This window comes from Bufo gargarizans, chromosome 6 (assembly GCF_014858855.1).
Source record: "Bufo gargarizans isolate SCDJY-AF-19 chromosome 6, ASM1485885v1, whole genome shotgun sequence".
NCBI lineage: Eukaryota > Metazoa > Chordata > Amphibia > Anura > Bufonidae > Bufo > Bufo gargarizans.
In genome coordinates, this window is record NC_058085.1 from 112,659,054 (window position 1) to 112,673,639 (window position 14,586).

Below are 14,586 nucleotides of genomic sequence, written 5' to 3' on the forward strand. Positions count from 1 at the left end.
GCTGGTAATAATATAATGTGCAGCCTGTACATGTTTATACAAATCTCTACATGCATGTGGCTGGTAAACTACTAGAAAGAGTATATTTGGCTCATAAAATGCACATTAAATATTTCTACAGACTGTACAAATTAGCAGACCTCTAAAAGAGTGCATTTGTCTTAAATTAATTTCAAACAAACCCTATAATGTTAGAGCATCTACAGAATGTCGAAGCAAACATCATCTGCAACCACTAAAAAGTATCCAAATTAATATGCCTTAACACCAAGTACATAGATGGATAAATAGAATAGATCATATCAGCTCAGACCCCCAAAGCTAATAAGACCCCCAATCAGACCTCTGCTCAGACCCCTAATACTAATAAGACCCCCAATCAGACATCAGCTCAGACCGCCTATATTTATAAGACCCCCCCAATCAAATCTCAGATATTGACCCGTGGACCCCAATCAAACCTTAGATTAGACCCCTATTGTTTATAAGACCCCCAGACCTCAGATCAGACAAAAAAAAAAATACAACTTATATCTCCTGTTACGGGTGGCGATCCTGAAATTCAGCGCTCTTCCTGCCATGATGTGAACAGATGTCGCACAGCGTGAGGTCACACGCTGTGCACAGTTAACAGCCTGTAGACTAAGACCAAGAAGCGGTGAGTACAGAGCCCGCACAGGGATCGCTGCATTCACCACTCCCGCAGCTGCACTAAAGAGCACAATGATGGATGCACTCATTAGTATTCGCCCCATAAGACACTATGGGCCAGATTTATCATTAGCTCAGGTCAGAATAATGGAGTGAAAAAGTCCCAAGAAAAGTCCCAAACGCTAAAACTGGGCACAAATTGGCGACTTTTTTCTGCTCTGCACTATGCTCGCCAGTTTTCTGAAAGTGGGCGTGTTTTCTTATGTAAATGAATCTCTAGACAGATTTACTATTGGGACTATTTAAAAAGTCGCAAAAAAGTCACAATTTCACTCCAGTGAGGACCATGCTCATCTTAGGAGACTTTTTAATAGAACATGGGACTTTTTCATAGAAACGTGCAACTTTTTCGTAAAGATGTGCGACTTTTGTAAAGCTGCTTACTGGCGGATAAACTGCTACTGTCAAACCACATTTATTTCAGTCTTAAAGGGCCGATCATAAATCTGACTTGGCTAAAACTGACTTTAGCCATATGTTAAAGTGGAGTGAGCTGTAGGAGTATGATAAATCTGGCCCTATGACATTTTCGCACCACTTTGAGGGGGGGGGGGGGGGAGTGCATCTTATAGGGCGAAAAATATTATTTTGTCAAGGCTGATTTTTCAGCCTGTAATTGTGGGAGGGGCAGAGTCCCTATAAACTCATCCATTCCACACGGGCGTCTTTCGTGCTGAAGGCTGTTCCTGTCAGGGGCTACGTCACAGTCGCGTCACAAGTAGGCGTCCAGCTAGGTAAGCTTGTGCTGTGGGTGCTCCAGCTGCCCGACCTTCTCCTTCTGGAGCCTCGCCCCCCCCCCCCTTTCAAAACAACTGCTTACCACTTGAGCAGTAATTCCTATCTGTGCCAGGGGGTGCGATGTCGCATCCAGTGGCAACCTACATCGAAGGGGGGGGGGGGGGGGGTCAGCTGGTGCAGCGATCACGGCACATCAGAGGCTGGCAAGATGCCGCTCAACTCCATTCATTGCCCGGCATGGGTCGCGTGCGCCGCTCGATCACAGGCAGGCGCGACTTCGGGTAATCCACCACTCGGATATATAGTTTTAGGGCATGGATGTCAAACTCATGGCCCTCCAGATGTTGCAAAACTACAACTCCCATCATTCCCTGATAGCTGTAATATGCCCAGGCATGATGGGAGTTGTAGTTTTGCAACAGCTGGAGGGCCACGAGTTTGACATCCCTGTTTTAGGGTCCTCAGGTCCTTGTAATAATTCGACCCTGTTGGGGTCACGGCTTTTACTGAACTGGGGGTTCATGATAAAGAAAAAAAAAAGAAAAAAATGAGTCACAGCGTATCTCAGATTGTTAATAGGGGATAACTGCTGCTTGCACAGGACATTTATCATATCATTATATGGTGGGTTCTTGTACCATTTAATCCAAGCATGTCACACTTTCTCATGTATTCGAATATTGTCTTTAATTAAGGACATGTTGTTTGTTTTTATCTACGGTTCATTTCTGGTTGTGTGTGACGCCTCTCCAGGCCAAGTTCTAACAGCAATACCACGCCTGTTCACGTCGTTTAGGACACTTTTCATCATCCAAGGTTTGTGGTCTGTCATTCAGGCACCATTCACATCATCTAGCCACGTTGATTACTGCTTGTTGTCTCGATCTTACGCCATCTGTCGCTTAATCACGCCACGATTCTCTCATATAGATATATGTTGCCTGCTCACGTTATTCAAGACAATTTTCCTATTACCAATGTCCATCGCCTGTTTACGTTATTCAGGCCACGTTTTCTCATATCTATGTCTGCCGCCTGTATACGTTATTCAGATCACGCTTTCCTCATATCTATGTCTACCGCCTGTCTACGCTATTCAGGCCACGTTTTTTCCTCATTTCAATGTCTATAGCCTGTTTATGTAATTCAGGCCAAGTTCCCTCTTATCCATGTCCACCGCTTGTTTATGTTATTCAGGCTACATCTCCTCACCTCAATGTCTACCACCTGTTTACATCATTCAGGCCACGTGTTTTCCTCATCTTAATGTCTATTGCCTGTTTTTGTTTTTCAGACCATGTTTCCTCATCCCTTTGTCTGCCGCCTGTCTACGTTATTCAGACCACGTTTTCCTCACTCTCAATGTCTATCCCCGTTTACGTTATTCAGGCCACGTTCCCTCTTATCCATGTCCACCGCCTGTTTACGTTATTCAGGCCACGTCTCCTCACCTCAATGTCTACCGCCTGTTTTCGATATTCAGGCCACATTTGCCTCATATCTATGTCTTCCGCCTGTTTACATTACTCAGGCCACGTCTCCTCATTTCAATGTCTATCGCCTGTTTTAAACTATTCAGGCAGTTTCCTTGTCGATGTTTCGTCGCCTGTCACATATCCAGGCCACCCTCTTCTTCACCCTGTTACGTCAGTCAGACCACGTCTCCTGCATATCAATGTTTACATCACACAGGCCTCTTTCTCTCCCTCCAGTGTTGCTGTTTCTTTCAGGCCACTTCCTTACAAAAATCGATCTCCTGCGTATGTTCCACACATGTTTTCCTTCGCCTGTCTACGTTAGTCAGATCACGTCTGTCGCATGCTAATGTCTGTCACTTACATTCTGGCCATGTTCCGTCAATGTCGGTCATCTGACACTTATCCACGCATTCTCTGTACATCGCCTGTTATGCTCTGCGGGTCTCTTTGTCAATGTCCATCGCCTGTTCACGCCATGCAGGCAACCTTCCTGATCTAGGTCTGTCGTCTTCCATCTTATTTGAGCCTCATACCTTGTCTGTCGCATGCCACCCTCTTACTCAAAATTTCAGTTGCCTCCAATTCACGTTCTGTCTTCATATGCTGATTCTTACTACTCAATCGCACTCCACCTTCTCGTTACTTAGGTCACGTCCGTCTTCTAACTACACTTTAATTCACTATTGGTTGTCTGTCATCTAAGCTCGCGTAATCACAGAACGTCTGTCATCCACTCACGTCACTTCCTGGCTTCTAGTATCTTATTCTTATTCCATCCAGGGAACCCTTATTTCATGTCTGCTCCAATCTAGGGCACAGCCACTTCTCACGGTTATTCAGGCGTTTAGGCTTCTTCATCGTCACTGGTTTCCGCTATTGCTCATTCACGTCTTTCATTCGGATCTACCGGGTTTTCAAGTCAATTCACATTTCTTGTCTCACACGTGGCTCATTCACGTTCATCTTCAACCACGTACGTCATCTCATCCCAATGGTTTTCCTCCAAGATTGTCTCTAGGGTCACATATCTCGCTTGTCTGTCACTTCTGCCATTAACTGTCTCTTCCGCCAGGCCATCTTCTAAATTTCTAATGGTTATCTCATTTAAGCTTCGGTTGCAGTATTGCCTCCACGATTCAATTCAGGATCAGGGTCTTTATTGCAAGTATTGGTCGCCGGGTTCGGATATCAGGTATTTAACCTCTCTCCACTAGGGTCTACCACATACACGGGTCATCATATGGAACTGTTCTGCTGTCATTTCGCCGGGCTAAAAGCTCCAGCGTGCGCTTCATGCCAGCCGATTCTCCATTCCTCAGAATGGTATCTGAATTTCAGTTATCCGGTGGCCCAAAGAAGATCGGCAGGCCCCTCAGGGTTCCAACAAAGGCAAAACACTGGCACAGATAAATTGGGTCGTCCCATAGTCTTCTTGGGTAGCAGCCAGGTCTGCAATAACTATAATTTGGCAACATGTAATTACAACAAATGCAGAGCACTCCACGTCTGTTCTGCCTGCTTCAGAGCTCATCCCCTTTCGGCTTGCCCTCAAAGAACGTCCAGCAATAAATGACTAGGTGGGTTTAGGTTGACCTGCTGGCAATACTTCTTCGTGATCACCATAACCCTCACCATGTACAATTCTTGCTAGATGGTAAAATCATCTTGTATCATGCCCTTTGTTCACAAATTAGTCTTGCTTTCCTTACATTATAACTTTCACATGTCATGCAGACATATCCAAGGCATTCAGAACTTAGCTGCTGACGCATTATCACGCTTTAATTTCCATAATTTTTTCCAGGTCATGCCAGAAGCGGAGCAAACGGGATTATACCCTCCAGACTTCAATACACTGCGCATGGATTAGAACATTAATTGCTTTTCTCGCATATTGTCATAAACACCTTAAATTCGTTTATAATCCAATTAAATTATATTTGGCTGGGGTGAAACACTATTCAATGTTGAAAGATCCAGGTAGTAGGTCAATCTTCTCATCCCCTGCAATCAAGGCAACTCTCAGGGGTATTCAAAAAAGCTGCAGAAAAACCACTTCAAGCAGACAAACAGTTTCAGGGGAACTGTTCAGGAAACTCTCCAACTCCTTAGACGGTAATCCTTTTGGGCTGGGCCGCCATGTATTTAGGTTTCTATGGGTTTCTACGACCACGGGAATTCACTGGTTTCTCTCCCAAAACCAAAAAGGTTTAACTAGGAGCCAACTAGTATAAAAATCCCGACCATTACATTTTATATATGCCATCAACTAAAACATCATAAACCAGGCCTCCCGTTCAAGTTAAATATTTTCAGACTTTCAACAAGTGGTGCCCTGCCCATATTTTAAATCGGTTGATAGCAACCTTGGGTAATTTCTCTCCTGATAGTCCGTTACTGCCTTTCAAAGCCAAGCCCCTTACGTCAGCACAGTTCATATCCCACATCCGCATTTTAGCAACTGGGTTAGGTTTCGACCCCAAAGCCATATCAGGGCGCTCGTTTCGCTTCCGCGGCTTCTAAGCACAATGTGCCCTGCCATATCATCCGTAAAATGGGTCACTGGCAATCATCACCAGGTACATTCCTAACCCACACAACTAAATTTCTGAAATTTTTTACCCCTTATAGGCCTACCCACGTCCCCGGCTATGGGCACAATCCAAGCAGTTCAGTTAAGTCAGCAGGAAGTGGATAGATAGACTATTCTGTCACCATCGTGTTCAGGTTCACTATCCGCAGCCATGACCACAAATACAAAATTATATATATATATATATATATATATATATATATATATATATATATATACACACATATATACAACTTTTTAACACTTTGAACTCCCTTCTCCGTCCCCCAGCGCTCCCACCCTCTCCTCTCATCTCAGCTGAGGACGTTGCCGCATAATTCAAACAAAAAAGATAGACAACATCAGAGGAGAAAGCTTCAGTACACAGTCCCCACAGACCCTGTACACAACTGCTCAGTCCTCTTCTCCCAAAACCCGCTTCTCCACCCATTACAGAATAAAAACTCTCCACTCAACTCTCCAGATCACATCTTACCACCTGTGCACTTGACCCAATCCCATCCCACCTCATCCCTAACCTCACCCTAACGCATCTCTTCAACCTATCACTAACCTCTGGTGTCTTCTTTTAAACATGCTACCATTACACCCATCCTCAATAAGCCTTTACTTGACCCATCTTCTTTGTCCAGTTATCGCCCCATATCACTTCTTCCGTATGCCTCTCCTCTAATCACATCTTCCCACAATCGCCTCCAAGATTTCTCCCATGCATCCCCCACACTCTGGGACTTGCTACCCCAACATATCAGACTCTCACCTACAGTGGAATCCTTCAGAAAGATACCTAAAAACCCACCTCTTCAGACAAGCCTACAACCAGTGACCCTCCTCTATACCGCCATGACCAGCCTTACCCTCACCTACTGTGTCCTTCTCCCATACCATGTAGATTGTGAGCCCTCACGGGCATGGCCCTCTCTCCTTCTGTACCAGTTTGTAACTTGTCTTGTTTAAGCTTAGTGCAATTGTCTGTGTTATGTATATATATCCCTTTTCATATGTACAGCGCTATTGAATGAATGGCGCTTTAATAAGTATATATACACAGTACAGACCAAAAGTTTGGACACCTTCTCATTCAAAGAGTGTTCTTTATTTTCATGACTATGAAAATTGTGGATTCACACTGAAGGCATCAAAACTATGAATTAACACATGTGGAATTATATACATAACAAAAAAGTGTGAAACAACTGAAAATATGTCATATTCTGGGTTCTTCAAAGTAGCCACCTTTTGCTTTGATTACTGCTTTGCACACTCTTGCCATTCTCTTGATGAGCTTCAAGAGGTAGTCACCTGAAATGGTTTTCCAACAGTCTTGAAAAAGTTCCCACAGATGCTTAGCACTTGTTGGCCCATTTGCCTTCACTCTGCGGTCCAGCTCACCCCAAACCATCTCAATTGGGTTCAGGTCCGGTGACTGTGGAGGCCAGGTCATCTGGCGCAGCACCCCATCACTCTCCTTCGTGGTCAAATAGCCCTTACACAGCCTGGAGGTGTGTTTGAGGTCATGGTCCTGTTGAAAAACAAATGATGGTCCAACTAAACGCAAACCGGATGGAATAGCATGCCGCTGCAAGATGCTGTGGTAGCCATGCTGGTTCAGTATGCCTTCAATTTTGAATAAATCCCCAACAGTGTCACCAGCAAAGCACCCCCACACCATCACACCTCCTCCTTCATGCTTCACTGTGGGAACCAGGCATGTAGAGTCCATCCGTTCACCTTTTCTGTGTCGCACAAAGACACGGTGGTTGGAACCAAAGATCTCAAATTTGGACTCATAAGACCAAAGCACAGATTTCCACTGGTCTAATGTCCATTCCTTGTGTTCTTTAGCCCAAACAAGTCTCTTCTGCTTGTTGCCTGTCATTAGCAGTGGTTTCCTAGCAGATATTCTACCATTAAGGCCCGATTCACACAGTCTCCTCTTAACAGTTGTTCTAGAGATGTGTCTGCTGCTAGAACTCTGTGTGGCATTGACCTGGTCTCTAATCTGAGCTGCTGTTAACCTGCGATTTCTGAGGCTGGTGACTCGGATGAACTTATCCTCCGCAGCAGAGGTCACTCTTGGTCTTCCTTTCCTGGGGTGGTCCGCATGTGAACCAGTTTCTTTGTAGCGCTTGATGGTTTTCGTGACTGCACTTGGGGACACGTTCAACGTTTTCCCAATTTTTCGGACTGACTGACCTTTATTTCTTAAAGTAATGATGGCCACTCGTTTTTCTTTACTTAGAATTTGTATTATGGCAAGAAAAAAAAGCAGCTAACAGTCTATTCAGAAGGACTATCAGCTGTGTATCCACCAGACACCCCATTTATAAGGCAAGAAATCCCACTTATTAGACCTGACAGGGCACACCTGTGAAGTAAAAACCATTTCAGGTGACTACCTCTTGAAGCTCATCAAGAGAATGCCAAGAGTGTGCAAAGCAGTAATCAAAGCAAAAGGTGGCTACTTTGAAGAACCTAGACTATGACATGTTTTCAGTTGTTTCACACTTTTTTGTTATGTATATAATTCCACATGTGTTAATTCATAGTTTTGATGCCTTCAGGGTGAATCTACAATTTTCATAGTCATGAAAATAAAGAAAACTCTTTGAATGACAAGGTGTGCCCAAACTTTTGGTCTGTACTGTATATATATATATATATATATTTTTTTTTTTTTTTCCAACTTTATACTCTACAAGAGTTATCAATCCAAGCATAAAGAGTCAGTGAACTTAATGCTTACGTTTCATAGTACCAGACTCAATGTCCTCATCTTCATCCTCGTCGTTTATTAACATGGTGCCAAGCTGTGTTTCTAGGTGTTCATTTTCCACCATTGTGCCATCTGCCCCTTCACTCATGGTGCTGAACTCCTGCATTGTCCCAATGTCTTTATTTCGGGTATGAACCATCGTGCCAGCATCAACATCATCCTCATCCTTAAAAAGAGAAGGAAAAAAAACAAAAAAACACAAAAAACTTGTTTTGAAACAGCAAAAGTCATATGCTGGCATTGGGAATTATTACAACTTTATATATAGGCTACAGGCTAATCTTCTGAGGATTTGTCTGTGAATTGGTCACACATCTTCCTAAGGGCTGATATTTGTGGGTAAGACTCCAGGTAATGGTGGGATGATAATCTTAAAAGGGTTTTTCAGGAATTATCATATTGACATCAATATGACATTGGTGGGGGTCCGACTCCCAGGACCCCTATTGATCAACTTGATGAAGATGCCGTGGCATTCGGTAAATACTTAGCCCTCTTCCTAGGCCATGATCGTTCACATGATCTAGGCACAGCTCAGTTTCTTTCAAGTGAATGGGTTGAGCTGCGAAACCAATGGTCAGTGCCGTCCGCATACGTAGTTCCGTTCGCAAAAAAGATAGAGCATGTCCTATTCTTGTCCACAATCGCAGACAAGAATAGGCATTTCTATCATAGGGCCGGCCATGTGCGGTCCGCAAAATGCAGAACGCATACAGCTGGCATCTATGTTTTTGTGGATCCGCAATTTGTGGACCCCCGTAGTGTTAGGGAAATGATGAGAAACCTGAGGGAGTTTCCAAGCTACATACACATGTTTACAAACAGCTGATTGGCTGCAAGTATTTAATCTGCTGACTGGTGCTTCAAATTGTACTGAGATTTCCTGCTGTGAGTGAGGCAGGGGTAGCTACCTAAACCAGACTTTGGAAACAGAACGTTTTACATCGCTGCTGCCAAAGATCAGACAACAAGCTTGACATAGCACTGATTTACAAGTTTTTGTTGCATTAATGTGTTTCTAGTATTAATGTTTGCACGTAACCACTGTGAATGCTCATATGGTGATCAGTGTACAGTCCCTATAGATATGTTTAGTAAATACCAACCGCATTCTCTTCCTCCTCTGGTTCCACTTCACGTTGCTGGAATTCACTACGTTTAATATTTGCCTCCATTGCTTCATTTATTAAATGTTTTAAAATGGATGCTCCTTTGGTAACTTTGACAAATGGGTGCTGGGTAAGATAAAAGTAATATAATACTAAATGTCAAACCTAAAGAAAATCACCAGCTAATTAAATAAATACCCCATAAAATTACTTTATCTAGTAAACTATCACACAATGTACACATAAGGCCTTATGCACACGACAGTTGTTTTTTGTGTCTGCAAATTGTGCGTCATCTAAAAATAACGGATGCGGCATCCGTTTTTTTTGGAGGATCAATTTTTTCCCCACAGATCCCTTGTAATAAATGCCTCTTCTTGTCCGCAAATGTGAAAAAAGTAGGACATGCACTTTTTTTTTTTTTCTAAAGGGGAACACGGACAACGGACACGGAACACATACGGATGAACTATCAGCCTTTTTTTGCTGACCCATTAAAATGAATGGGTCCCCATCCTATCCGCAAAAAAATAAATAAAAAATAAATGGAACAGAGGCCGAGAAAAACAACTGTCGTGTGCATGAGGCCTAAATCTAAAAGACATTTATGATTAAATTTATACATTTTTTATTATTTTTTATATATTTGTAGTGTTCAGAGCTCAGTTTTTCTGATATACACAGTCACAAAACTCCTGTATGGACAAACAGTACAAAAATCTGTCAGCCTTCAGCCACCACTAGGGGAAGCTTTGGAGTTTATTACATAGCGTACATATACTGAAATAACATGGAGGCAGAGATCAAAATAAGCCAGAATTCTGGCCCAATTTACGCCAAAAACTGGCAGATATAATTTGCACGGCATTTACTAAGTGTTTTAGACTCTTCAAGAGTGTTTTTCTCCTTTCACAAGGAGCCTGTTGTAAAAGGGGCATGACTTGAAGATGTTATCCCAGACATCATATAGAACATGAAATCTCTCTCTACCAGCCATGCACCTCTCATGGATCTAGTATCTTTCCCCATTCACTGCTCCAGTTGCCCTGCTAGATTTATTTCAAGCTAAAAGCTCAGGTATGTGTCCTTTCTGCTGTAGTTCCTTACCTGGAACGGTCACAGTTTTAACAATAGATATGGCTGATAGCAGTTGGAAGTATGGAACTCAGCATGTGCGTCCACCTCAGCGATGTTACTCAGGTGGAAAGAGAAATAAGGAAAAGAAAAAACAGCAGGTGGCGCTATACCAAAAGATTTTATTGAGTAACTCAGCGACTATACAAAAGTTCTAATTACATGCAAATACAGAAGTGTTCAGATCCAGGTGCTTCTATGGAAATATAGAATATTTTTCATGGGACAACCTTTTTGAGATGTGCCAGAAATCACCACAATTTTGGCACATAATTGTGATGTAAAGTAATCCAACTTATAGATGGTGTAATGTTACATTAGACAGTCTAAAGGTGCATCAGATTTATTATCCAGCATCAGTGTCATAAATCTGGCACAGTTTGTCTAAGTTGACACTGTCTAGTATTTGTAAATTTGCCCCAGGGTATCAATTTTGCTAAGATTGTAACATTGCAAACGTGTAGGTCCATGACGCTAACCCTAGTGACTTTAGACTGGTGTGACCATTACCAGTCCAGCTAATGCGGTAACACATCTGATCGTTAATAATAGATGGCATTTATTTATCTTGTATTTAATGGGTGTTGTATTTGGCGGAGCCCAAATCTCAGGTCAATAAATAATTCAGTGAAATATTTGTAGCACATACTATTCCCACCACATCATGTCCTAGTTTTCCGAAGTCATGACTTCCCTGAGTGCATGAACATTTTATTTCCTCAGAAATAAAAACACTAAAGGGAATCCTCATGGTTATGAGGGAAATCCACATTCTGAAAGGTCCCATGATTGAATTGTCACATTTAGGATGCACAAGCAATTAAAGCAAAACAATATTCCAGCTGCTGCCCCATGTAATGGAGGCTTGCAGTATTAGGTCCTGCTTAAAGGAACAGACTTTTTGAGATTGAAGAGGCATTGTTTTTTCCTTCTCCCATTTTGGGAAAAGAGGGAAGGCTTTGGCTTTGTGTGTGGCAGACTATGAGACAGATATCATTGGTCTGTCTAAAATGAAAAACTGGTGAGCCAAGTCCACCCCTCTAATGTTCTCCAGCCAATGATGAAGAGGTGCACAAGAAAATTGACCTTTTTTTTCTCACAAACACCTTGGTATGAATGCAGTTTGGTCTCAGTTGCTTGAACCTGAAGGCTCTTTCCCACAAAAACCCTTCTGGTGCCTTGTTAAAACACAGTTGGATAAGGCCTAGTCTCCTCCGCAAATTAAACTGGACAGATGTAGATCTCAGTAACTCACTCCAATATAATTTTTCCAAGGTAATTGATTCTTCCAGCACAAAGTTTACCCAATAAGTTCAAATATCCCAACCATGAGTAAGAGCTCATATGATCTCCGATAACTAATAATGCCACATATCAAGGTGGCGAGATCCTTAACAAGCAGCTTTTGTTGGGGAAGGACTAGGTCTGCTGCTTGTTAATGGCCCTTCATTTTAGTTCACATGGGGGTATAGAACCTGGTATCCCATTATTCGATTTTTTAAAACCATGCGCTGTCATCCTCCACAGTACTGCTAATTGTCCAGAAGCAGTGCATGGCTGCTAGCATCTCTTCTCTCCTGGTGGTCTCAAATGTTGGAATACTCATCACTAGTGTTGCACTTCTGTCCATGTCACTCATGATTGCCCCACCTCCTTCCCACTGCTTGTGTGCACTCCCTTACGGCACATGTATACTCACCCTGGCTGTTATAGAGCCAACACCTGCACAGTATAATCTGTCCGAAGCCTATATGTACCTTTTTCCTTTGAGAGGGTGCCTGAGCAATAAGGTTCCTAGCTTGTCTAGTTCCTATGAAGGTATTCCACAAGTGTGTATTCTGAACCCCCATGTCCTGACTTCTGCCTGATAACCATATAGACTCTGTGCTGCCTGTCCTGACCTATTGCTTGTTTTACCGTGCTGCACAAACTGCCTGTCTTAACCTTGGTTTGCCCTCTGACCACGTTTCTGCTTGCTGTCTTGGTGACTATGGACCTGCCTGGCTCATCAGCTCCTGAACGAAGACTGCTCCTAGAGCTAGAGCCTGGTGGCCACCCTGTAGCAACATCCAGATCCCAGTACGGAAGTAAAAGGGTGAATACCAGGGGACCACTTACAAGGCCCTAAGGAGTAGCCCCAAGTTAAATATATTCATTGGCACAGTGGCTCCACACCTGCTGCATTACGGAGAGGAAAAACACCATAAATTATGTCACATTTCAATTTTGCCCCTGGCTTAAGTAGTATAGTTACAGATAAATCTGTCCTATAGTAACTTATCAGTCAACGATCAAGCAATGAAATAATTACATTATTTAACATATCTTTTAAAAAGTAATGATCAATGCTGTCGCTATTCATAAATATCCATAGTTCATATGGGAACTGTAAACTGGCTTTATATATATAGAAATGAAAAGGATTATACCTGTAGCAGTTCAGTTGCACTCCCTCTCTGCTCCGGATTTTTGACTAGACACTGGTTAATAAAATCTATGAAATGTTTTGACCAAAGTTCTGGTCTTCGAAGTGTTGGTGGTGGGTTTGATGGAATCATGAATATAGCCTAGGAAAAAAAACAAATACAAATGTAATATGATCATCTTGTTCTCTTGAATATAGACAAAAGTTCTGATCCAGAGCCCATATTGGGTTCACACAAAAATGTAATTCCACACTCATGATGAATCATATGCCCCCTTCAACAATGCTGTACACCCATCCAATTGTTAGAACTGTTCCGTTTCAAGAAGGTCAGCATATTAGGACAACCCTCCATTCATGGAATATAATGTGGTGCAAATGTGTTAGAGGACAGCATTGGATCATTAAATTGGCAAATGTAAATCTAATAGCTTTGTAACATCTCCTGTTTACTTATTGTACGCACCAACTCAAGATGCCTTTACTCTATGCAGGAGAACTGAACAAGCTGCTGTTCCTGATCTATCTGGAAACTTTTCACATGCTAAATGAGAATTTGGAAATCTCATTTAGTTTACGAAAATCGGTACAGAACTGTAATGTCCCATCCGGTTTGGGTATTAAAACTATAGGACTGTCCCACTCACTTTTAGACTCCTCAATAACATCTAGTTGCAGCATTAGCTGCACTTCCCCTGAGATGGCTTGTCGCCAAGCCTCGGGTACTCGGTATGGTTTTAACCAGACTTTTGCCTGAGGCTCAGTGACAATGTCATGCTAAATTGTGGAAGTACATCCAGGGAGGTCTGAGAACACATCTGCTGACGAACTTCCTAGCCTCATAAGTCTGTTTAGAGGAGAGGCTGTCAGCAATCTTCACTGTGACAACCGCTTCCCTTGCATCAGACCAGGGTCCGGAACCTCTTCCCCTAGAAAATTCAGGCGCGGGCTGTCGTGAGTTCCATTCTCCCTATCTTTCCAAGGTTTGAGAAAATTCACATGGTACACCTGCTCCGGCTTTCGCCGCCCTGGCTGGTGTACCCTGTAGTTTACCTCTTCAACTTTTTCAATTACTTCGTAGGGTCCCTGTTACCTAGCCAGGAAATTGCTCTCCACGGTCGTTACCAGAACAAAAACCCGATCTCCCAGGTTAAAGTTTCGAACCCGAGCCTGCCGATTATAGACCCGACTTTGAGCTCGCTAAGCTGCCTCCATATGCTCTCTTACAAGAGGCAACATGGTTAACAAACGTTCCTGCATCTGGGTGACATATTCAATAATACTTTTATATGGGTTGGGTTGTTGCTCCCACGCCTCTTTGGCTATGTCCAAACAGACCACGAGGATGTCTGCCATATAGCAGTTCGAAGGGCGAGAACCCAGTAGAGGCCTTGGGCACATCTTGCACTGCGAACATAAGATAGGGCAGAAGGAGGTCCCAGTCCTTCCCATCCTTAGACCCCACTCTTTTTAACATGTTTTATGTTTGGTTAAACCTTTCTACCAGGCCGTCAGTTTGCGGATGATAAACGGACGTCGATAGCTGTTTGATGTGCAGCAACTTATAGAGTTCCATGACCTTGGACATAAAAAGGGTCCCCTGGTCAGTCAGAACCTCTTTA

General features: G+C 42.9%; 1 protein-coding gene across 1 annotated transcript in view; it reads right to left on the minus strand.

Annotated features, from left to right (window-relative positions):
- Positions 1-14,586, minus strand: part of LOC122940559 (serine/threonine-protein kinase 4-like) — a 72,041-nt gene that overhangs the window by 11,544 nt on the left and 45,911 nt on the right. The window contains exons 7-9 of the mRNA XM_044297160.1: positions 12,969-13,106; positions 9,403-9,531; positions 8,267-8,462 (exon numbers count right to left, since the gene is read on the minus strand). Coding sequence (XP_044153095.1) covers positions 8,267-8,462; positions 9,403-9,531; positions 12,969-13,106 — 463 coding nt within the window. The remainder of the gene's footprint in view (positions 1-8,266; positions 8,463-9,402; positions 9,532-12,968; positions 13,107-14,586) is intronic.